Consider the following 25607-nt stretch of genomic DNA (forward strand, 5'->3'; position numbering starts at 1 on the left):
GCCCCTCTAGACGGTCCAGAAGGATGTTATGGTATTATCAAGACCTGGGGGAAAAGCACAAACAACAGTATTTCCAAGAAGTGTGCATGTTGTTTTGCCTTCCTTGTATTTCCTTGCCATTTCCTTTTACCATTTCCTTTGGCTTCCATTCCATTCTATACATTTTGCATTATTAGCAGTTAGTCACAATAACCAAATCTATAAAGATGCAGCAAGGTGCACAAGATTAAACCCGGGAGAAACCAGTCATTTCTGAATGCAGTTAGCTGTGTCTAACTGTGGCCAATGATTTCAGTGAACTAATTTTTTTTTTTTAATTCTCAATTGGCGTTTACAGTCACAATCCCCAGAATTATGTGCATGCACAAAGGCAGAAAAGCTTCTTGAAAATGATTTTGCACAGCAACCCTACCTGCCAAAAAGGCAATTTTTTTGGCTGTTGGGAGCTGCTTTGATAAAAAATAGCAAAGGAAATGTTCATCTGTGTGATCAGTTCTTGCCTACACAAGCATACAGCTTGTAAAGGATATAACATAAGGTATTAGACTAATTAGACACTTGTTTAAGCTCAAAACTGTAAACTGTATGACCTAGTAAGGAAGCATCATTATATAAGTTACATAAACCAAAGTGCCCAGTGCATGAATGTATGGCATTTCTGATAATTTGCAGGGAGGGGTGAGAATCACCTGTTTTTGCCAACTGGTCCTAACTAGCCTTTCACCCACCACCACCCTAAACCAAAGATTTTTCAAACACTCAGGAATGCTTCTTCAGTTAGCACAATGTTCTACATCAGAAATGTGGGTAGTGGCAGCAAATACGGCATGCCGCTGTTTGGATTCAAGCCAACATGTTCCCAAAACACCACACCAAATATAATGTTGCTCTAACAAAAATTGCAGGACTAGACAACAAACAAGAGCTGTTATGCAAAAAAGTTAAAATTACAACTTTAAAATGGAACTAAAAGCTGGCTAGAGCTTATACTGAACTCCCAATACTTCAAATTTATACAGAATGCTATTTTGATTTAAACACAGATTATGGAAAGTGTTTTTTATTCCTAGTTTCAAATCATCGATCTAGTTGCTTTTGAAAAGGAACAAAAAAATACAAACTGAGCAGCTCAAAATAAAATTTATTATGATACAAAAGTGTATGTGCTGGAGATACATAAATAGCATACAATGCAAATGAAAAAAAAATGGGACACATGACATATCACTTCAACTGAAGCAAAAGCATACAGCACATGCCAAAGCAAAATCTAAATGCATTTACATTTCTAAAGGAGCATTAATGATGCCAACAAAAAAGGAAAAGGGAAAAGAAATACGACAAGTAAAATGCTTGAATATCAAGAACTGTTATTGCCGTGAACACAAATGTACATTAAGCTTTATTAAGAATATTTAGACAAAAGCATGCTAATATTCTATCAGCTTTTAATAACATATTCATGGTCTTGCTCATCTGACAAATTCCCCACTGGAATGTAGCCACTGCTCTGTTCAACCAATAAGCTGAGTTCACATCCTTTTTCTTAAGGTCATATAGAGCATTTTCATACACGAGGTGCTTCAGATGGTGTTGAACTTGAATGCAAAACCTACATTCGCCAGAATGTTCATTCATATTACATTTTCTTTTGTAGAGATGCTCACATGGCTGGTTTTGTTTCACTTTCTGTGAACGCTGGGCTTGTCGTTACACACAAATCAGAAATAAATTTCAAATAATGAACGCTGGTCATAGCAAAGCAGCTGGTTTAGCCAGCCAGAGTTAAAAAAATTTAAATCAAGGTCTCCATTTCATACTTTATGACAAGCCAGGATTAATAGAAAGTGAAATCAAATGCTGTAGAGGAGCACACACAAACCTGAGGCTTGAGCTTGTTTCAGCTCATGCACATAGCAGTGAGGCCTGTATGAAAGGTTTTGGACAGTTGAGGTTGCTCATTCATATTGGTCCAGGCATTATGGATTGCAACCAAAGAAGTCATCTCTTTTGCACAAGTCCCTTCTCTCTTCCTATGTTATTTCCCCCCACCCCTCCAAACTCTGGAGTATTGCAGAGAGGAGAGGGAGGGGAACTTTCATTGCACAAGCAGAAATTATTGCACGGACAGGACAACTTTGTGGAGTACAACCGTAAGTTAGTAAAGGAAAGAGCTTAAATTGCTTTAAACTTAAACGCACTGAACCAATTATAGGGGCATGCGAAGGACACCAAAAGGACGCCAAAGACCAGTAAATATTTTGTAATTAACTGAAACCAACAGCCCAGATAAGTCGTAACAGCGCTGATGGGTCAGGGAAGTGTTACCTCCATCACAAAGTGATGAAACCCATTCCCTGAGCATCACTTTCCATACCACATAAATTACTGGTCTCACATGAGCCATCCTCCAGGCTAAACCTTGTGTAGGCTCAACTTTCTGAAAGTGTGAGGCCAATATACCCAAGGAAACGGGGAGAAAAATATGCACAGGAGTGGAGGATTACAGAGGCTAACACAAGTCCATGCTTCATCCTCTCTCCTCACAAAGCATCCAGTGCCACAGAAATTTAAAGAGGACAGAACTGTTGTTATTATTATTAATTGCCACTCTCCGTTTTAGGGCAAGCCATCACAAGGCAGCTTATAACAGATGTGTAAACATAAAACAGTTGAATGCAAAAAAAACCAACAACCCCATAACTAAACAGCAGAAAATAAAATTATAGGCAGCCAGCAATATAGGGGGCAATCAAGAAGCCCAGCAGTATAAAAAACACCATCTGAGTTTGCTTAAAGACCTCAAGGGAAGGGGCCAAGCAGAATTCTCAGGAAAGGGAATTATTTGAATACGGGGGCCGCTACTAACAAGGCCCTGTCCCTGATACTCACTGACCTTGATCAGCCTTAGTGGTAGGCCAGGAAGCAGGACCTGTGAGATCAATCTTAGGACCCAGGGAGATTCATGTAAGATATAGGAGGTCCTTCAAATAACATTTAAACTACGCCCCCAAACAAGTGGATAACCAATGTAAAATTGGTATAACGAACCGCCTAGCCCCTACAAGTATTCTAGTGGCTGAATTTTGCACCAGCTGAAGATACCAGATTGTCTTCAATAGGCCACCCTACCAATAGGAGTGTGACGAGTAACACCTTCCAGTCCAAATACAATTATTCAGGTCATCCCAATCACAACAATACAGGAGACTCTGAGTGCCACATTCCACACTCCCAACAGTTGTGCTGATTTATCATTCCAGACCCCATAGAATTTTTGAATGCTTTTTGTTTTTGGTTTATTTCATCTCCTGTGCTCTTCTTTTTAAAGCTTTAAGAGCACATCCCTGGCTTAGTGCATGGCCTTTTTATTGCTGCTCAGGTTCATCAGTCACCGCCCACATCTCCCATACAATGAAGACACCCATGTTTGTCTGAGGGGTTGTTTGGATATTTTCCTTCCTTGGGATCTACTGGTGGTGGGTCTTCAGATTGCAACTCTCTCCTCTTTTAGAGAAGATTTCATGTTCAGAAAACTGCAGGGGTCTCCTAATTCATTCGGGAGGATGGCAGATACACAAAACACCCATCCCTTAATTACAGATACTGCCTCTCTCCCTTGCCCTCCATTCCCACTCAAAGGTTTGAATGTCCCTTATCAAGGACAGGGACAGCATTATTTCACTCTTGTGTGATTCACCAACATGTTTTAAACTCACAAAGACAGACTTCATAGTCCAGATCTCCTAGCAGTTTAGGAATAATCATTAAAAAGCATTAAAAAGTTAGCCAGTGATTACATTGAGAAGTACTGTACAAAATCAGACTCGCATCCACTTAATCCAGCATTCTTTTCAGGAATCCCAGCAGCCCAAAGGTGCTAAGTGGTACACAAGTGGATCATGGTCTACTTTCTTCATGGCTGGTTCTAGATCAAAGATGTAGGTTGCTTCCACACTAACCCTTTCCTCTGGGGTGGACGTCTCTTGTTCATTCAATTTTTGCAAGGAATCGGCACAACGCTGTTGTTAAATCATTGCAATCTAGTGTTTTGTGTTATCCTTCTGTGCTTTTCCCAGACCTGATTTGTTGTGGGGGTTTTGCTGTAAAATGCAATTGCAGCAACATCCTGTCAGTTGTGTATGAGCAATTAACTATTAGGACTTCTTAGGGGAACTGTACCTTTCACGTGAAAGCTTCCTGTTTCAGACCGTTTTATTGCTTCTCCAAGTCAGCAGGTGGGGATAAACTGCCCTTTATTTAACCCCCCCTTTTTTTTTAAGGGAGAGGTAGTGCTGGATACCTAATCTCCTCTGAGGACCATTGTTGCATTTACTGGGAGGGAGAGCTGGTGGTGAGGTTAGTGTTTTCAGGTACATTGCCAGAACCAATCCTGTACTGGAACTGGTGCACTCACAAAGTGCTGATCCCTGACCCCCCCTCTTTCCACAGAAAGCGCAGCAATGTCACTGACTGCACTTCTGTCCCCCACAAAAGAGAGTGAGGGAGGAAAGAGGTGTTGCTTTCCATTATTACTTTTTATCCCTTCTTTTATTTCATTATAGTGAAGCAGCACAGACTTAAATTGACACACGCCAGGAACAGAAGCTAACTAAATAAAGGGTAATTCCTCACCGCTCTTTCAGCCACAAGGATCACAGAAGCAATGAAGCAGGTTGAGCTTCTGAACAGGAAGCTTTTAATCAACATTAGAAAGGGCATTTGTTGAGTGTAAATTTCCTGTGAGCAGACATTCTAAGAAGATATTGGTCAAGGGGAAACAGGGTTGCTAATTACATAGGAAGTTGACGTGTATGAAGTCAGACCACCAGCTCATCCACCTCACTACAGCCAAACTTTACAGTGACTGGCAACAACTCTCTAGGAGTTTCATACAAAACCTCCAGATCTACCTGGAGGTGCCAGGATTTGAACCTGGCTGGTTCTGCATGTAAAAATGTGCAGACTACCACAAAGTTCCTTCCCCTTGCTATGTTAAAACTGGAGGTTCTGAAAAGCATTTAATACCACTTTCAGCGAATGACAGAAAAGCAATGCCTCCGTGTGTTAAAGGGCTCTCAAATGTGAAATGGTTTCTTTCTTATTGCACCTACTGTTATTTATTTCTGGCAGAATCTAGAGTAATATATATGTTATAATATATATGGAGTGTGTGTCTCTCAACCATTGGTTCTATCATTTTTCAGAAGTCAAAGGCACAACACAAGCATGGTTTCCTAATATGCTGCTATTAGAAGATTAACTTGAACTTATCAATACTATTCTATACTTTGGTATATTTCAATATTCAATATATTTAAGAGTTGTTTAAACTAGGTTTCTACATATTGTTACATAACGACTGATACAAAGAATCCTATCACCTCCATTCATTTTCAGCCTTTTCCAATGTTGCACAAGTTGAATGAATGACTTTGCATATATTTGCTTGAACTGAAAGCAAATGAACCTGCTTCCAAATGTTTAGGATTAAGATACTAAAAGACAGAGAGAGAGAAAAATCTAACAGAGGATTTGTTTAACAGTCTGTTAAAATCTAAGCAAATTGTGACAACAGTAAAATTTATCCACTTATAAAAAATATATGATTCGGGTATTATTATTTTCTACATCTATTGTTCCAATTTTCTTTTGTAGCCAATATACCTTTGTGTTTTGCTGCACTGCAAATTTTCTGTATTTTTTTTAAAATACCCCATGAAATTCCCTTTTGAATTCATTCCTTAAGCATGATACAATTGCAAGTATAGGCCACACACATTTTCGTGCTTTATTTCCACTTGCTGTCTGAAAAAGCGATTAAAAGGAATCTGCATAAAACCAGATACTAATCTTTGGTATCTCGGAGCAGTTATTTACAAAACACTGAAAACAAAACTAGCTTCTCTGGAACTGTGCGATCTAGAAAAACGGGAGCATGTTTAAAGACGAAAACCAACTCTCTCTGAAACTAGAGCCCATTTCTTTAGTTTTGCTCTCCTCGACCTTCCATTCTATACACTACAGTGGTGGAGATGTCCTCGTTTGCCTCGGGTGACACTTTTTTCCACACAGTCTCTTTTAATGCAAGTTCGTGCTGAAGGCTCTCATAGTCCAGCGGTCCATAGGAATGCTAGTTGTTCAAGCAACACACATTATTTGTTAGATTACCGGTGGGGGGGAAACATTCTAGCATTATTGATATTTAGCAATTAGCGTTAAGCCAGCTGTTAGCACTGACTTTCCGCTACCTCTTGACATAGTTATGCATTCAGTTTTGAGACAGTTAAGGGGATTTCTGCAATGCAGAAGGTTGAGGGGGAGGGAAGGCAAGATTCACTATACGGGAAGTTGGGGATATTCAGAAGGCCCAATTCTTGGATTCGGGGGTTTGCTTTCCTTCTTCAGCTATCCCCTCCCCATAAGGCTTCACACACTGCTGCTCCCCGGCCTTGGAGCTGCAGGTGGGCAGAGGGTCATTCCCACAATAGCATGGCGATCCTAGCCATGGGTCTGCTTGACCTGGCCAAAAATCATAGTCCCCCCCCATATCAAAACTGTGCCCCCCAAAGTACTCTGTGAGACCTAAGAGCTATAGCCAGAAGAGGAAGATTGGATAACCGTCTCTCCAAGCCATTCAGTATAGTTAGGAGAAAAAATAAATGGGAAGCTTCCTTCCTTTTTCTAGCAATTCTTAATGCAGCCAACAGAGCACCAGACACTGCAAAAGGCAGTTCACAACTGCTACCCTGAGCACCAAGAATAACAAAGGATTTTTTTTTGCATCTATACTGCAAACATGTACATGGAGACTTGACTATACAGTGGTGCCTCGCAAGACAAAAAGAATCCGTTCCGCGATTCTCTTCGTCTAGCGGTTTTTTCGTCTTGCGAAGCAAGCCCATTGACGGCTTAGCAGATTAGCGCTATTAGCGGCTTAGCGGCTTTTAGCGGCTTTTAGCGGCTTATCAGCTTAGTGGATAAGCAGATAAGCGGCTTAGAAAAAGGGGGGGAAAGGGGAAAAAAGTCGGAAAAACTCGCAAGACATTTCGTCTTGCGAAGCAAGCCCATAGGGAAATTCATTTTGTGAAGCGCCTCCAAAACGGAAAACCCTTTCATCTAGCGGGTTTTTCGTCTTGCGAGGCATTCGTCTTGCGGGGCACCACTGTACAGTGGTACCCCGGTTGTCGAACGTAACCTGTTCCGGAAGACCGTTCGACTTCCAAAATGTTCGACAACTGAGGTGGCAAAAGGTGGTCGGCAAATTCAATTGAGAAAATTGAGAAGCACGCATCAGAAGCCGTTTGACTTCCAAGGCATGTTTGAAAACTGAAGCATTCACTTCTGGGTTTTTGGTGTTTGGAAATCGAAATGTTCGGCTTCTGAGACACTCGAAAACCAAGGTACCACTGTACTTTGGAAGGTATGCCAATGTTGCTCCACAGTTAATTGGCCCAAGATGACTTTAGATCTTTATATAAATGACGGCCTTGCTTGAGGCTGGCTTGAATATACTAAACCAAACCAAGGCATGCTAAAAGCAACAGCAAAACCTAGTGTGCTACCAGGTGCCAAGTTACTAACAGAGTAGGCAAAATAGCAAAAACACAACATCTGGCACTAAGCTCCACTTATGGCAATTAGGTAAACTGAACTTGAACCACTAGAATTTACATATTAATGCAATACATGTCATTGATCGATCTTATTTTGGAAAAGGAGAAACCTAGTAAATACACAATACACACTAATAACCTGAAATACCTTTCCTACTTACCCGCTGATCACCACCTTCCCTGCGAGGATCAAGCTTCTTCGCAAAGTGCCTCAAATTATCGTAATTATGGAAATTGCACAAAGATACCAGTTCCTGCAATGGTCAGAACATCACATTGTTCTATGTGCAAACCAGCAAAGTTTATAGGTTTCTATGCTTTACACATTTTGTCTGTTATTATCCAATTACATAGCTAACTGGAGCCCATTAGAAAAGCTCACTGGTTGATATGAATTTTGCAATAATAATAATAATCTAAAATTGGTTTGAAATATTGTTGAAACATATGGATTCGTAGGTGAACAGAAAGCAAAGAACCAGCATTTTTGGCAGCCAACAATATGTGAACTGCTAGACTGAAACAGATAAGTGCATTCTGGAAGACTTTTTTCACCTGCAAAATGTACTCCCTCTTTGCAGCTGCAGCTTAAAGCTGCAGATTTAGCATCATTTTTGTTTAACAGGTAGCCTCAGTGACATCATGATATAACACTGACCAGCTGCTTTTTGGAGCTCTCTTATTCAGAAGACAGCTGGCTATTTTCTCAAAATACCATGCAAATTGCAGCCAAATGGGGCAAGGAACAAACAGTAACAAGCCGGATGAGACGGGTGTGGCTCTGGCAAACATCGGGGAGCCCTGAATATCTTCTTTCACATTGAAATAATGTACACGCCTTAGTATCTGGCTCAGCCCTAACATGAACCACCGTTCATGCTGGAATCTGAAAAAGGTTTTTCCAGATGACATTTTCCAAGCACTTGCAAAAACCAATTCTGCAGAGCAAGTACAGCTTTGCCTGCCCATCTGTTAGATTATGACGAAATTAGAGGTGGGCATGAAAACAGAAAGTCTAATAAAATTCTGATGCAAACCAAAGAAAATATGCAAGTGAGAAGGCATGCTGCTTACGTGGCAAAAGTGTATCCCCTTAACGCTGTTGCCCATCTTGTCCAGAGGAGGGGACCAGCACATCATGCCCATAACATTGGGAACAACCAGCAGAATGCCACCAGCAACCCCTGATTTTGCAGGAAGACCAACCTAGATTAAAGGGAACAACAGGAAGGCTTACATTGAAGGGTTTAAAATATATTTAAAAATTAAGGACTTAAAAAGATATCAGAATTTAAATGTTTGGTGGCCATCCATAACTGAAGTAGTCCTAAAGACAGCTTTTCAGGATTGACTTATTGGTGTCAACTCATGTCCCAGGTATTATTTAGTTGGTGCACTCATACAGGTAAGCTCGGAGTTTGCCATTATCACAGACACAACTTGGGCCTCCAAAGGACGAAGTGCCTTTGACTAGCTGCAGCTGTGACCACTGCTGGATAGGGACAGTATTACTATGGTGACCTAGGCTGCCATAATCTCCTGGTTGAGCTACTGCGGTGTGTTGTTACATGTGAAACAGTCTCCAAAGACTGACTGGAAGCTTCAATTCAGAACATCAACTAGAACAGTTCATTAAGACCACAATCACACCTGCTTTTAAAAGAATTTCATGAAAGAATTGGACCCTGAAACAAACAGGCAAAGTCCTAAACAGTTTGAGATTCAGTATCAGTGTCCCCATACTCTTAATTCCAACGCCCTTGTCAGAGTGCGCCTGCCATCAGAAGGGAAGCAGCTGTAATGACCTCCCCATGGATGTTTGCTTGGTGTCAACTTCGCTAAACCTTTTGTTCTCACCTACTTATTTTATTTATTTAAATAACGCTCTGCTGGGTTATTTATTTATTTATTTGCTATTTGAACTACAGCTTTTACTGTTAGCTTTGTTTTCTTGAGTTGTATTTTCAACTTTGTGTCTTGTCACTTTATATTGTTATGAACTGAATCAGTTTTGATGGAAGGCAGCATATAAACATTTTAGATAAAGTAACATTAAGTAAATGCTTAAAATTGCTACTTTAGAGAGTGAATGATACCACTTAGCCTAAATGTTTCCTATTGGGGTGTCTACTAAATGCTAGTTTGAAAATGCTACTTACGTGGAAGGCAAACTGTCCTGAGAAGTCATACATGCCACAGGAGTGCATTAAACTTAGAGTGTTCCGAACGGCTTCTGGGCTCAGTACCCTCTCGCCAGTGATTGGGCAAAACCCTCCATTAGCCAATGTTGCTGCCATTACACTGGCCGATTCGCAAGTCACTTCTATGGAACACAGCTTAAGAAAGGTGGGGAGTGAGAGTAGGAACAGTTACAAACTATGACACACAAGTGGTATACTGCGTAAGTAAACAGATTAAAAGACTGCCTTACAAAAACTAGATCCAGCTATAGATTGCAGCTTATGGAACGACCTGTCAGCAGATTAGGGAGGAAAGCCAAAGAGCTGCACGCCTTCATTCCATTTGTCTGCAGTCGGCGCTTCCACGGGATGATGCTGCAGCGACCCCCTTCTCCGCTTCTGGGTCCCTCTGTTGTGGAAGCGCCGACTGCAGGAAAACGGAATGGCAGGTGCACGGCTCTTTGGGCTCCCTGGCTCCAGCTGCCCGCCTGCGTTGCTGAGCCCGCCCCGCTCTGGGAAGGAGGCAGGATGGAACCGGAAGGAATGGGGAGCCCGGTTATGGCAACCAGGACAATCCGGAGGAAGCAGTAGGCAAAGCACAGGGTTTGTGGCACACTGTTCTGGGCTGCAGGCGGCTCCCTCATTTGCCACCATTTGCTCTTGAGCTGGTGCTTTGCGCCAGACGGTAGGAGGCGCACCTCTCGAGTCTGGGAGAGCAGAGGGTGCCGAGGGACCGGGGCGAGGGAGCGTGGGCCTGGCATGCGTTGTGGGGAGAAAACACTGGGTCCCTCTGCTGCTGCTGCGCTGCGCTGAGCAAGGGAAGGCTGTGCCAACAAAACAGAAGTACACACCCAGAGTACGTTCGCAATCTAAAAAATAATACGCAAACCAGAACACTCATTTCCGGTTTTGAAGTGTTCGTAATCCAAAAAGTTCATTGGCTAGGCTGTTTGTAACCTGAGATACCACTGTAATAGGAATCCACTGCTAAGATAACTTACTCTAACTTCCATAGATTAAAGCTACAATAACAATTTAAAGATAGTTTGATAGCATCTGATATTGGGGTACAGCATTTTTATTGTCTTTATGAAATATGCAAAAGTAAGTTAGTTAAGTATTGCAGTATAGTTAACTGTTGACCCCAATTTTGAGATTTTTGTCAACGTTACACTTGCCCAATTATTTCTGTAGCTTTATACATTTCACTTTCAGGATTATAGACATGAAGTTCAGATAATTACCTGGAAGTAGAAGTCCAATATGCCAACCATATCTGTGCCTTCTGGAAAACACTAGAAAAAGTAGCAGAGGATTTTAGTACACAAGCTAGGCCATGAGGTTTCACAGATATGGAGGTGGTATCATGACATCACAGCCAAAAGCCAATTAGAGGTAGTTTTTGCTGGCAGAACAGGCTGTTTGTGACTTCATATTTGTAGAGGAATAGGTACATCTGACAAGAATGCAGAAGTGCAAGTGACTTATATTTATTGCTGTTTATCAGATATGCAAGAGCCACTTTGGACACCATCTTGTGGAAAAGTGGCATACAAATAAACAAGTCCGTTAAGTGTGCTTCCAGACAGCAGAAACTGCTGCTTTACCTTGCATGCACGCTTTGGTGAATCACCATTATATCCTATACATATTATGCATATAGTCACACCTTGGCTCCCAAACACCTCCGTTTTGGAACGTTTCGGCTCCCAAATGCCAAAAACCTGGAAGTAACTGCTCCTGTTTTCGAACAATTTTTGGAAGCCGGGTGGCTTCCGGGGAGATATTTTTTTATTTTTTCCTCCATTGACTTTGCCGACTGAGCTTTGATCCTCGGTTGTCGAACATTTTGGAAGTCGAACTGTCTTCCGGAACAGATTACGTTTGACAACTGAGGTTTGACTGTATGTGAAAGGCTGTTCTGTGGTAGTTTGCTTAGTACATGGCCTGAAAAGTGAAGAATCTGGTGGCTATGTACTCCTCCAACATACCTTTTTCTCTTTCAGATAGTAACCTATTGCAAAGTTGCGATCTCCACTCTCTCTTTCAGACTGGAACCTAGTGTGAGGAAATATGAAAATGCACCTTAAGACCAGGACACTTATTAACAGTACTGAAAGCTTCTGACTAGGATACAACTTTTTTAAAAACACCATAATATTCATTTAGCAAGACAGAATTAATTTCTGTATACTGATGACATTTTGTTAATGTTGATAGTTCTGCTACCTTCTTTAAGAGAGAGGCTTAAGTGGCTACATCAATGGTTGCCGACTCATGGGTGCCTCTCCCGTGGTGTCTGCGAAAGGTCTTTGTCTTTAATCCCTTAAAAAGCCACACTGAGCATAGTGATGGTTGGTGTACACGACTTTTTTCCACTGATGGGGAGGAGGGGGAGCACGCCTGTGCCTTTTTGTGGTCCTGTCTTTTTTTTTTCTTTTCTTTTGGATGTGGCAGCCCCCAGGAAATTTTAAAAAAATCCAAATGTGCCTGTCCACTGGCCCAAAAAATGTCAGCTACCCAATCTACAGCTTTAGCAAGACACAAGCTTAGTTTAAACTTAGTTTAAAAACAAATTAGTGTCATAGGGCATTACTGGCCAAAACAACAACAAATGCCTATTGAGCATTTCTCCATTGTCCAATTTGAATAAATTTTCAGTAAAACTGCAAATTATTAAATAAGGAAACTAGGAAGGGTCGTAAAATACGGCCAGTGCAAACCTATACATGATTCATTGCATATATTGGATGAGCAAGGGAGTGGCAACCTGCAGTTCCCATATAATGTAGCTCAGTGGGAAGACGCCCTACTCCCGGAGATGTATAGATGTTTAAAAGCTTGGTCTAATTTTGCAGCTGCCCCTTACTTAACTAACATCACTAACGAAGCTTATAGATGGGCTTTCTCCAGAGCCTGCTTTGAGACAATGCCCTCAGCAGTGCTGTACGGCAAATTTACACGGGCACCAATGCATGCGCGTCTCTGCCCCTGTATGTCTAATAAGGTAGAATCTGTCACTCACATCCTTCTATTTTGCGAATTTTATAGTGAAGAACGAGTTCAACTTATTTTGCCGCTTTTATCAAAATTTATACACCTTCAACATTATTTGGAATCCTCCCCCGAAATTCTACGAAAATACCTTCTGGAAGATTCCTCAAGCTCAATATCATATGAGGTGGCCAAATTTTGCACTTTAGCAGGAAGCGTAAATCTCTTTTGCTGAATGGCACACTGTGAAGTTCCCTTGTGTAATTTTTTTTCTCTCTTGATGCTGTTGTTGATTTCCTTTTGTTTGATCTTGTGGTGTTCTGTATCGCTGGCTTTTGCCGCAATAAAACTTGACTTGACTTGACTTGACATGATTCATTGCATATATTGGATGAGCAAGGGAGTGGCAACCTGCAGTTCCCATATAATGTAGCTCAGTGGGTACAGCATGAGACTCTTAATCTCAGGGTTGTGGGTTTGAGTCCCATGTTGGGCAAAAGATTCCAGCATTGAAGGGTTGGACTAAATAGCCCTCGTGTTCCTTTCCAACTCTGATCATGCACCTTTCTATGAACTTTGAAGCTAGGCCAGGCTTTAACTGGTACAGCAGGCTGCTTCCTGGCAAGCCATCAATGGATGCCAATTCTACCAGCACTCTAGAATCTGCACTGGCTTCATATTGCTTTTGAAACACAGTTCAAGGTGCTACCTCCCTCCATAACTTTTACAAAGCTATTAACAGTTTGGTTTGAGCATTTCCAAAGCAGACTGTTCCTTGAGCCAGACCACATAACATCATGAGTCAAGTATAGACTGCAAAAGACACAGAGAAGCATTCACTCAGGGACGGCTGAACTACAGCAATCCAGCTCTTTCCGTAGAAGATGCTCCAATGCCAAAACATCTTTCAGCAGCTTTTAAGATCTGTTTATTCTGGTTGACTTTTGTTGGCTGAAACGAAGGCAATGAAGCAATGGAATTTTAGAATGTCCTTTTTTTTTTCAAGCATCCTGAGCGTATTTTAATCAGGATTTCATAATCTTATTTGCTAGTGGCAATGTCCTTCTGCTGTCCAGTGAACACTCCCTGTGCTTTCGCAAAATGTCCTGCTCGTGGCAAAAACTCTTTCTCCTTTCACCCTCAAAAATGCTTTTCCCTCCTGGCACGTTGAGCTGCTGAGAAAAAACACCAGCCGCTGCATCCAGCAGAACCGGATGGAAAAAGGAACAGTACTGCCTGCCTTTCTCGTGGAGAAAAGGGGTGGTGGTGGTCTCTTTCCTTTTCTGCTCAGTTATTGCAGAGGGAACCTTCCACCCAACTCTGCAGTTGAAAAACCACCTATTTCCCTCCACAATAATATGGAGAGAACTAGTTTTTGTACTGCAGTTGGGCATGCCCTGCTACTGATCCCCCCCAAAAAAGAAAAATCCTAAAAAAAAGAAAAAGAAATATATTTTCTTCTCTCAAGAGAGCTTGGAAGAAGTGGAGTTTTGGAGGCGGCAACAGTAATGAGGCACTGCTGGTGCTTTCCCCCAAAGCCAAACTTATAAAGGAGAAATTGCCTCCCTGAGCCTTTGCAGGAATCACATCTCCTTTTCCTTAAGTGCTACAGGACTCAGAAAAGGGAATGTTTGGTGAGGACAAGCATAAATAATGCTCCATTTGAATAAACCAATATTTGTTTGAACTACAGTGGAACCTCGGTTTTCAAGGGTCTCCAAAGCCGAACATTTCAGTTTTCAAACACCAAAAACCTGGAAGTAATTGCTTTCATTTTCAAACATGCCTTGGAAATTGAACGGCCTCCACCGAGGGTTTTTTGATTTTCTCCATTGAAATTGCCGACTGCCCATTGTGACTTGGTTTTTGAACGTTTCGGAAGTTGAACGGTCTTCCGGAACGGATTACGTTCGAAAACCGAGGTTCCAACGTACTTACTACCTAACTTACGGTAGCAGAACTAAGTATAGACGCAAGAAGAAACTGGGTAAAGAGGAAATTTTTAAAACTAAAAAACATACTTACGTGGCATTACTGAACCCAACGTATTCATTTCCAGCCATCTTATTCATGAACTGCATCACCTATTAAAGAAGCATCACAATGTTTTCAGAATGTGCAGTAACATATCCCCATATGCCTAGGATTCAACATTCATTGGCCTGGTTCAGATGAAATATGAAACCTTGGTTTTGCATCACGAGAACAAGCCTTAGGTTTATGCACTTCCACTCCTCCTTCAGCACAGCCATGAGATTGGGAGCTTCCACTTCTGTGGTCTAGAGGAAGCCAGTTTATTATGTCATGTCCCATTGAGGGACTCAGGTTAATTTAGCTGACTGTTTAATGAAACAAGACAAGATCAAAGTAGGGTTTATTATCTGGCTTATTTCAATAAACCATAGTGTAAAGTAACTACAGTTTTGGTCCAGTTTAGATGTAAACTGTGGTTATTTTAAACCAGGAAACAAATGCTTCCATTTCCTCCTTGGACTGAAAGATGAAAGGGCAATGTGTGCTCCAAGGACTGTCCCTATAATGCTGAACAATGGCTTAGCATTTTGTGAGAACTGGGCTGTTAAGCTCCACAAACAATACTTAGGTGTTTCAATGTTTTTGCTGTTTTCGCCAGTGTTAGAGGTATCAGTTGGTTGCTCAAGAGCAATCAGGCAATATGCCTCAATAGTCTGTTCTAAAGCTTTCTTATTGGTGGTAAAAACCTTTAGAATGCAGAGAGCTTCTATTCCGTGTCTTGCTCATTCACTGGCAGAATCTGAGAGTGGGCAGTGCTTAAATCTTCCCCAGCAGAGTAGTTTCTCAACCCCCAGTCTGTGCCTCCCCTCTCTGCGCGGAAGCCTACTGCGCAAGGAGGGCGTGGGTAAAGGAGGACCTCCCTCCTCCCCGCTTTGCTCAGGCAAGGTGTCCTGGCATCGCCATGCCTCCTCCGAGCCCCGCATCTCCTCTCCACTAGAGGCGTGGCTTCCTTCCTCCACTGAGGAAGTGCTGCTTCCCACGATCTTTGGGGGCTCTCTGTAATCCATTCAGCTTTTCCCCTCTCGCCCCTGAGCCGATGGCAGTTCCCTGACAGCCAACTATTAAAGTTTATTGACGTTTGGCTTGTTTTGAAACTGAAGTTCCTTCTTCAGCAGCAATGTAGACTTTCAGAAATTGAAAATAATACAAAAAGGAAAGAAACTGATTCTCAAAAGCACCAACTATGAAAAGTTTATCATAGCTTGGTGTGTTTCAGAACCCAAGTTCATTCTACAGGAGCAAGATTATGGCTTTTCTTTTCTATTGCTTAAATTAGACTTTGAACGCCAGTTCACAGATCAGAAATGAAGAAAAAAATGCAAATACGACAATAAAATCTGACCCTGCAGTTTCAAACTCAACTATGGGAAATAATTTTTAAAAGGTTTGATGGTTCACTTACATAGTCAAATTTCTCAGCATTATTTGCTCCTTGCTGAAAGGAAAGAAGACATATTTACAAAGTTTGTTAATACAAGAGAAGTTTTAATTCTAATTTAACTTAGTTTAAAGAAAATAATTCATAATAATCTATAACTACTTAAATATTTAATATTAAACTATTGTTTTATTTATTAGTCTAAATACCTAAAGTTAGATTACTAAATTGTTTATATCAAACTTAAGAACACTACAGAAAGTTTCAGTTTTTGAAAATTACTAAGGTGAGGAAACAGAGATGAACATTGAATAAGGCTAGCTTTATTTTAAGTGCTCTACTCAATTATGAATTAGTGCCTTCAAAATTCACTTATAGTTTATTGTAATCAGTGGATACATGAACGTTCCATTCTTGTAGTCCAAGACTTTATTTTACATTATGCTGGATACTAGAATGTTCAGTGCTATTTTATTTAGGGGCCAGTGACGGTTGTACGTAAACTATTGAGTAGAAGATGAGTGTTACCACTGCTATAAGGGCAACTGCATGAAAAAGTCTAGCAATAACCAAAGAGCCCTGCTGGGAACTTCCATTTGTGCATCCCTTCCGCCACTTGTTAAGCTGCTGTCAAAACTTAGGAAATGACTCCAAAACAGCACAAACAGCAATTGGGGAAAGTATCAAGGATGCCCTGATGCACACATGGAAAATCCTGGGTATGTGCATAAGCATCTTTACACCCCAGCCATTAATTCCAAAGTTTTATAGGTAAACATCTTCCAGTATAACAGAAATTGCAGTAGCAGATATACTGTCCAAATGTAGTTCAAAAGATTCCTGGATTTTATTAACTGGCAAACATGTTAAAATGTCCAGTTAAGCATCAGTGGGACTCAAAGGGCAGAGCACAATCCTTATGCTTCTCTCCCTCTACCTTGACACAGCCTCTATTTCAGCATTGTACCCTTGCTTAGAAACTCAAGGAACTATATAAGGCAACTCTACAATTGACACTGTTATGTTTTCATGCTTGCTATATGATATAGCAAGTGTAAAGCCTGCAATCATCAATGCCTGGGTGCATATATCTAGGAGCCCTGGCCCAAGCTGTTACTCTGCGTAAATTATATTGGGGGCAAAGAGAACTTGCTACCCCAAAAGGGAAAGCCTCTCTGTACAGATCTCCATTCACTCTACTCTGGGTTGTGGCCACAGAATCAAGTTCTTGCTACAGATACTTGATATGTGGAGATTTAAAATGGGTATTTCCTTTTGTCAAAAAAACAAAACTGGTTTTTTTAACTGTGCTGTCTTTTTCAAGAATATCCCTGGTTGCCAGCTCAAAATTTAAAAAATAAACACTATGGAAACACAGCTATAAACCGCTATGGAGGTAGGGTATTTTAAATAAGGCAGATTTACCATATTTGATGGGAATGCGGTGGTATAGGATAAAGGAGCATTGTCCTTATCTTGAACAACAGTCTAGCAACTGTATCTGTGTGTCCAAAGGACTAACTTGACAGGCAATTTCTAAGAGATTTGTTGTGAATACCATTTTAACAACAGACCGTCTCCAGAACTAAATGTGGCTGGGAATCTATTGTTAAGCATCAGGATGGATGGGTGCATATTGCATAAGTTTATTTTATTATTATAAATATACTTAATAAATTTTAAAAACAGACTGTCACAAATTAATAGGCATTACTTAATGCCTCAGAAACATTGGGTTAATATGTTATTTAGTTCTGTTATCTAAAAGCACTACCTCAAATCAATCCAAAAAACATTACTTGCACTATGTTTAATATAGGGGAAAGAAAAAAAAAACCTGAATCCTGTATGTACCAGAATTCTACTCATGAAATGCATAAAGCCAGCCTCATTTCCCATTCTACAAGTGGATTAGGGTGTTGCAGATAATCTGTGAAGCCACACGCACCAGCTCATCTAGTGATGTGCAGTCATACACGTATGATCACCAGCTGAAAGAATACCACACTGTTGTGTCAAAAGTTATGAACCAATAAAGTAAAAATACTGCTACCCATAGTCAATGACTATTTAAGAAATACGCTAAAAAGGTTAAGCATTGTGTTGAAAGGCATTAGAAAAACAAGCTTTTAAAAAAGTGTAACTCCAAATCTGTTCAATGAAAAAATAATTAAAAGAAGAAATTACCAACTTCATTGAACTGTTGCAGTTGTCAAAATATTCCATAGATCCTAATGCTGTAAAATATGTAACAACATTTAAACCACAAAAACCTTTTAAATGCACAGTGAATGTTGCTTTGGGAAAGTGGGTCAGCATTAGTTACGGGATGCCGTACTGGTCATTGTCGTTAAGGTTAAGGCAGTTAAAAACTGAAACAAGTTTTGCATTTCTCCCCCGTATTACAGGGTGAGGAGAAAGATGCTTAATGCCAAAAGTACAGAAAGGATTGGTTCTTTCCCCGCACCCGACCTTAACTGCAAAAAAACAAAGGAGCATCTTCATATGTTTGATACTATTAGCAGAGTAAACATAGCAAACAATGGTGTCTGAGCAAACTTATTTCAGCATTTATCAAATTCAGGGTTTCCCTGCCTTTAGCTCCAAAAAAAACACAACCCCTGACACACACAAAAAACACTCTTTCACAGGACCTTCTAGATACCAGTTTAAGCACATTGATTAAAAAGTAAGCATCTTTAAAAAGCAAAACCCTAAACTTGGATTTAGCTTGTACTGCATGAACTATTCGTTAAAATGGGACTCTTAATGCAGGTTCTTAACACCGCCAGTTTTCTTTTACAGATTAAAGGAGGCAAAAGTTGTAGGTAAAGTCAACCAGAAATGAGGCACCAAATATTTGAGACTTGTGTCCCCCCCGGAAATTGTGAAAACATTTCCCCTGGCAACTTTAAGGTGGAACACAGAGCAGTTCTTTGTTCTCTCCAAATTTTATTTTGACTTCAGTCTAATTTTCCACTTTGTGGAGTCTCAAGTTTTATATATATGAAGTTTTACAAGCAGTTCATCTGTCTACAAACGTACCATGCAATAACTTCACAAACATAATATATACATATACACACTTGCAGTGTGCATGCTTGAATGTATATTTATGTGTATATGCACACTTTTGTGTATATACAATGAACGTCTATGAACACAAAGTAGTTTTAGACTGAGACAATCCAATGACACACCATTCATGCAAGTTTTTAAAAGAACGTTTACATATCCATATTAAATTAGAGGATAGGCTCTCATTTTATTTATTTATATTATAATTGCATCAGCATGCAATAGGATCTCAGCAATACTTAGATTTTTCTTATAGCTCTCAGTTTTGAGGTACTACCTCACCATGTTTAATTCTGTGCTTAATACTGTTACTTGACTTGTATTATGCAAGCTTATGTGGTTCTTCCTCCAAAGGCTGATTATGCAACTATGTACTTGCAAGGAATAGCACCTGTGCAACAGAACTTACCCCACCTCCCTCTGCAACATCCCCAGGGTTGAAAGAATCCCCCAGAACAGATTTTTTTTTGGGGGGGGGGTGTCAGAATACTTAAGATATCCTGATTCAAAGTTCCAGAATTATTCAAATAAATATCCATAAACCACATGCTCACTGGAGTTGCGTGAAACCCAGTATATGCCAAAACTGCCACATAAGTTCAATGTCAGGAAAATAACTATCAGCAAAATCAACACCATATGCATACAGTTTTCCCAAACAGTGGCACTGAAGAGAACTTTCAGTGTGCAAATTGGAAGTCACAGATGATTTGTCCCACTGATTTCAAAGGGTCTGCTCAAAATATTACTTTTTCTGGATCTAGCCTATGATCAGGGCTTGACTGAATGATTTGAGAGCATATTGAAACACAAACAAGATCAATTCTTGTATTATATTTATGACTAGTATTATATTTATGGCTAGAATTTTAATATGTAAACTCAATTTGTAATTGTTGCTTACAAGTTACATTTAAACCTTCGAACACAAATAGACCATATTGTTTAATAATCTTTTGCTTTGGTTGTGTTTTACATCTGACCAACACTTCTAGCCTAGCTTGAATTGGAATCTAGGAGACCCTGGATTAAGTAGGTCTCACCTCAGAAATGGACATACTGGGGAGCCTTGGTCAATTCACTCAGTGGGACTACTTCTATAAAATTGGAATAAAGGATTGTCAAGATGAAAGAGACAACCTCAAACAGCAGAAGTGTTGTATTAATTAATATTTTCATAAACAACAGACCATGCATTGGAAAACTAAGCAAGTTACTATTAATATTTTTTTCAGATATATATAAAATTTTGAAGAACCTATAAGAAAAGACAAGTATCATGTCTGAGTAAGCAGGAGGGAGGGAAAGGGAAATGTGATCTATGTTTAAAGAAATAAAGCTGTTTCTGTACATATATCCATTTAGCTGCAGGATTACTAAACTGAGTAATCAGCTGAAACACAGAACAAAAGGCTGAATATATTCAGAAGCTATAGGGTATGAAGAGCAGAGTTGTCGTATAACATTTATAGGGATGAGCCTGCTAGCTTTCATTACATCTAGTACAACTTCTATGCAGATAGAGGTTAGTTCAGTTCTCCACCATTTTCATAAGTAAATGGGTTCCAATCTGAGACTTAGGTTGCCCTAGTCAGTTTGATCACTAGGAATATGTCCACAAGAACATTACTTAACTCCACTTATTTCAATGGGTCTATTCCAGGTATTACTTTGTTAGCTCTCATGATTGCATTTATTATTTCATAGCTGAAGCTGAAAAAAATGATTTATAAGTGGTTTTCCTTCCCCTCATTTTTAGATAAGGTTGTTGAATCCTTTCATTGATGGAGCCCATCCATTGACAAGCAGCATCCATTCTCAGTTCTGATACTGAATTTCTAAAGAGTTTCCTCTAAGTGAATGCAAAAAAACCTTGAAGAATATTTACTCTCCAAAACATACTTTGACATCAGTTCTATTAGCTATCCCGATTCTTTCACTGTCTCTATATAAAAAATTAAACAAAAAGGGTCCGCTGGGTATATAAACCAACCTAGTCTATTTTCTGGGAGTTTATTCTGGATTGCAATGGGCCCTGCAAAACTTATCAAACATTAGCTGAAAAAGTGACCACTACAAGCATTAGGACAAATATTTCAATAATGGAAAACCATGTCTTCTGAGGGGTTAATGGCTGGCAATTAGGGCTTACCTCCAATTGCTATGCTTAACTATACCTAAAAATAATAATTACAAATACAGTGGTGCCTCGCAAGACGAAAAGAATCCGTTCCGCGAGTCTCTTCGTCTAGTGGTTTTTTCGTCTTGCAAAGCAAGCCCATTGACGGCTTAGCGGATTAGCGCTATTAGCGGTTTAGCGGCTTTTAGCGGCTTATCGGATAAGCGGCTTAGCGGCTTAGAAAAAGGGGGGGGGAGGAAAAAAACCCCGCAGGAACTCGCAAGACATTTTCGTCTTGCGAAGCAAGCCCATAGGAAATTCGTTTTGCGAAGCACCTCCAAAACAGAAAACTCTTTCGTCTAGCGAGTTTTCCGTCTTGCGAGGCATTCGTCTTGCGGGACACCACTGTACTGTTTCAAACTGTAAATCTAGAAACTGCAAAGACGTTCAGATACAGCAGTTTATTTAAGACTCATGTATCTTTTAACTAGAGCTTGGGATTCCCACATAAGGGGATTTTTGTATTTAGAATTTAGGAAAAGAGAATAGCTTTCATTAATTAAATTGTGCACTTGCCAGGGGGCGGGGAAAGGTAGTAACACCAAACTGTAAAATTGTAACGTGTACGTATAAATTTCGACCATGGTAAGAACTGCAAGGTCTGACCAAAGGAAGAATTCACCTCATGTTATGGTGGTGCACACAGAAAATGGGTGAAAAGGAGCAATCATTGTTATTGCATTCTCTGCTCACTTATGTACATGATTATAACTATTTTGTATTCCCACAGAGCACCAGCTCTGAAGATTTGTTACACTGAGGCTTTTATTCACTTGACCTCTCTAGATGACCTCTCTCTCTTAACAGTGGTCATGCGGTATGTTGCATGAGAATTAAAATCTTTCGAATTCTAATGCCGATCAGTCACCTATGTCCTACATCACAGATTTGTAGCTGTCAATACACTATTATTCAGCAGGTTGACATAGCAAGCATCTCTCATTCATTAAGGCTTTTATGCACAGCTCCTGACATACGGCTGCCACTATGCAAGATCCAAAACTGTATAGTAGCTCTTTGAGAAGCAACAGTCCAGAGTATGCGCAAGAACAAGAAACCTTAGTCACTAAGAACGGCTTTCTTAGGCCATATCTGAGATCTATTTAGCCCAGCAATCTCCCCAGGAGTGGCCAACAAAAACCCGGCACATCTTTACTGCACACTCAATACAGCTGCATCTAAGTACTGTACAAAGTGAGTTTAATTTTAATTGAGATGTTTATCACTGGCCCAATTTGTACATGACATCAAACCATAGTTTAAAACAAACTATGGCTTTATGTTAGCTTGCTAGTGCTCAAACACTTCCTGCAATGGTCCTATGCAACTCCCGCAGCTACCACATCACAGCCAAAGTAAGTCAACGCCTGGCTTGTTGCACTCTTTAAACCCAGACCCTTAAAATCATGGCTTAATGTTCTATCAGTGGTGGCCATTGACTGCTCTAGAAAATAACTTTACTTTCTCTTATGTACCATACTTTAGGAGTCAGTGACTAATATGCTTTAACCACTCAAGCTAAAGGAGCTTCTATAACTTTCCTTATATACAGGAAAGGACTTTGGTACAACTCAGCATTGTCTTGCCACTATATGTGTTATATTTTAATGGTTTCAAATGGCAGTAGGTTTAGAAAGGCATCATGAAAGGCAGTAGTAAACAAAATATGCTAACCAGTTAGAACTATTGCCCTATTGCATATACAGTTGCGAAAAACAACATGTAATAAGGTACACATTTAAGATAGGCAATGAATGAATTCCCAAGGTTTTGCACCCTCTTCAACAAAACAGATTACATCTTTGGATTGTAGCCTTAAACAGCCATTTGACTTGGCACTCTGTACTAGACCAAGCACAGAAATTTTAGTATTCTATGATCTTGAGCTAACAAATGCTCCAAATTCATGTATGAAGCTACTCTAATTCTATACATAGGCATTAGAAGTAGGTCTCATTGGAGACAGCAAGGCTTATTTCCAAACAAACATACCATTAACCTGTGGTTGTGAATGTTACTAAGTGTGAGCTTACAATTAACTCAGAATGATAGCGAAAATATTTTTAAATTAAAACCAAGTATTGAAAACCCAGTGCTGATTCCTAAGTTTTCATAGTCACTCAGTTTTTACAAAATAGCTTCCCAGTAGATGTATCACAAAAAATGTCTTACAATCACTTTAAACAGATGATGCAATATGGTGATTTATGTCTGCTGGACATGCAAGTATACTACATGCAAAGTTTCAATGCAATCCAGTACTGGCTACAAAAGTTGCTATAGTGTCCTTGTCATGATATCACGATTGCATGCAGTAAAAACTAAAACTGCAGAATATTACAACAGTCTGAAACCTACACTGTTGTGATAGAAAAGCACATTTTAGACTAATTACAGTGGAACTTATTTCCAGGAAAGTTTGCACTTTGGATTTTACCCTACAGTACTTTGTAACAGACTGTACTGTGGCAATAATTACAGTCAAGTATTTGATGTATTGTATATTGCTTATTCTAACCCACTGTCAAAATGAATTTCAAAGTTATTTAAACCTACAGAGAAAAGTTAAACATGAATAAATTTACCTGTCATAATTAAGGCCATTTTCCTTCACCTATAGCTATTAAAGATAAATGTTTTAAGCATGATTTTATTTTATTTTATTCAATATAACGAAAAGCAGAAAATCATGAGCCAAGACTGAAGTAGCCTCTCATATCTAAAAGTCTGAAAACAAATTAATGGATGTTAAGATGTAATCAACAGCATAGGTTGTCCATTTTTAAGGCTACTAGGGGAGTGAAATGTTGATTAGCTTTCACTTATTTCTAGAGAGCCACTGCTTCCAGTATAAGTTTTTTATTCTTACAGATATCTCATCACACTAAATGAGCAATTAAGGCATATTGATGATGTAAACACCCAAAGTATGTTAATACTTGTAAATATAATAAACAATTCTGTCATTCAAAATATACACTTGATGTAGAAACAATTTTTGTTTTAAATCTTCTAGAAGAGCATCACTGCAACAAATGCTAAAATATGTAAGAAACAATTTAAACTGTATATTAAAATTGATGTACAAGTTCTCATTTAACAGACTTTAAAATGAGTTGCATGTTTCACAGAATCCATAAAATCTCAAGTAGAAGGTGTTATGCTTATCTAATATTCCTTCCATTTTAATATAATTCAGGCCACAAATCTAGAGAAGCATGTGTTACTCTGAAAAAAGTAGGAGCCCATCTTTAACCCAACCTATTTCAAACAGCAGTTTGGAATCCAGCAAATTTAAAGGAGGAGGGAGAAGAGAGAAATAACACACCAGGAGCATTTCCCCTTAAAATTATTTCGTACCATACCTCAGAACTGGTTTTTGAACATACAGGGTAGGGTTTAGTTTCAGAAAACTAACAAGGAAAACAGTTACTTTCACACATACCCCTCTAGATTCAAATATTTTTGCATATTTGCCCGCATGCTTGTGTGGACTACAAACTGCAATTCAAATTAAAATTTTCATTGTCCGTGCAATATCTAACATTGCACAACATAGCTTTACACAAAAATGTTAATAATGCAGTTCAGAAAATTTGTGTAAATATTTTACCTTGATCAAGGAAGTGATCACAATTGCTCCAGCATTCACCATAGGATTGTGAGGTTTGTCTGCAAAACAAAAGTTATTCAGTCATGTACATTCACTACCCAAGGAATTAAATTAACAAAACGTGTGTGAAAACCAGCACAATCTATTCTCTTCTCCATCAACCAACATTCCACATGTAGTCAGGATTCCCTACTGCATAAGTGGACTAAATTCCAAACCAGAATAATGAAATGAAATAGACAGCTCTTGCATGCCAGAGATAATGGCACATGCATTCACGTCATCTAAAAAGAAGTTAACTCTACTCTGAGTAACAGTAGAAATATAAGTTTTCAATTAAACTAAACGCAGCAAACTTTTTTTAAAAAAATTGATTAACATATACAAACTTATTAACATGGGGCTTTATTCACCTAATGAACCCTGTTCTAGTACTTCCACTTCTGCAAAGGGCTCCCCCCTGCCCCCCCAAATAAGCTCAGTGGGAAGGGTCCAGGAGAATCCCCAGAATGTACTGGGAGAGATAATTCAGTCT

The 25607-nt window shown here is 39.6% G+C and overlaps 1 protein-coding gene across 3 annotated transcripts in view; it reads right to left on the bottom strand.

Annotated features, from left to right (window-relative positions):
* The window catches only part of GLS (glutaminase), a 73529-nt gene that overhangs the window by 29369 nt on the left and 18553 nt on the right, over window positions 1–25607 (bottom strand). Inside the window, exons 7-15 of one of the 3 annotated variants that reach the window (XM_081876347.1) lie at window positions 25073–25131; window positions 16227–16259; window positions 14816–14874; window positions 11788–11854; window positions 11041–11091; window positions 9776–9952; window positions 8691–8822; window positions 7778–7870; window positions 1125–4103 (exon numbers count right to left, since the gene is read on the bottom strand). In XM_081876347.1, the coding sequence (XP_081732473.1) occupies window positions 4044–4103; window positions 7778–7870; window positions 8691–8822; window positions 9776–9952; window positions 11041–11091; window positions 11788–11854; window positions 14816–14874; window positions 16227–16259; window positions 25073–25131 (731 nt within the window). In that variant the 3' untranslated portion in view covers window positions 1125–4043. Of the gene's footprint in view, window positions 1–1124; window positions 6134–7777; window positions 7871–8690; window positions 8823–9775; window positions 9953–11040; window positions 11092–11787; window positions 11855–14815; window positions 14875–16226; window positions 16260–25072; window positions 25132–25607 lie in introns of those variants that run through there. The other 2 variants (XM_081876346.1, XM_081876345.1) reach the window with 2 other exon arrangements.

The sequence above is a fragment of the Podarcis erhardii genome, assembly GCF_964252035.2.
Source record: "Podarcis erhardii genome assembly, chromosome: 1".
Classification (NCBI taxonomy): domain Eukaryota; kingdom Metazoa; phylum Chordata; class Lepidosauria; order Squamata; family Lacertidae; genus Podarcis; species Podarcis erhardii.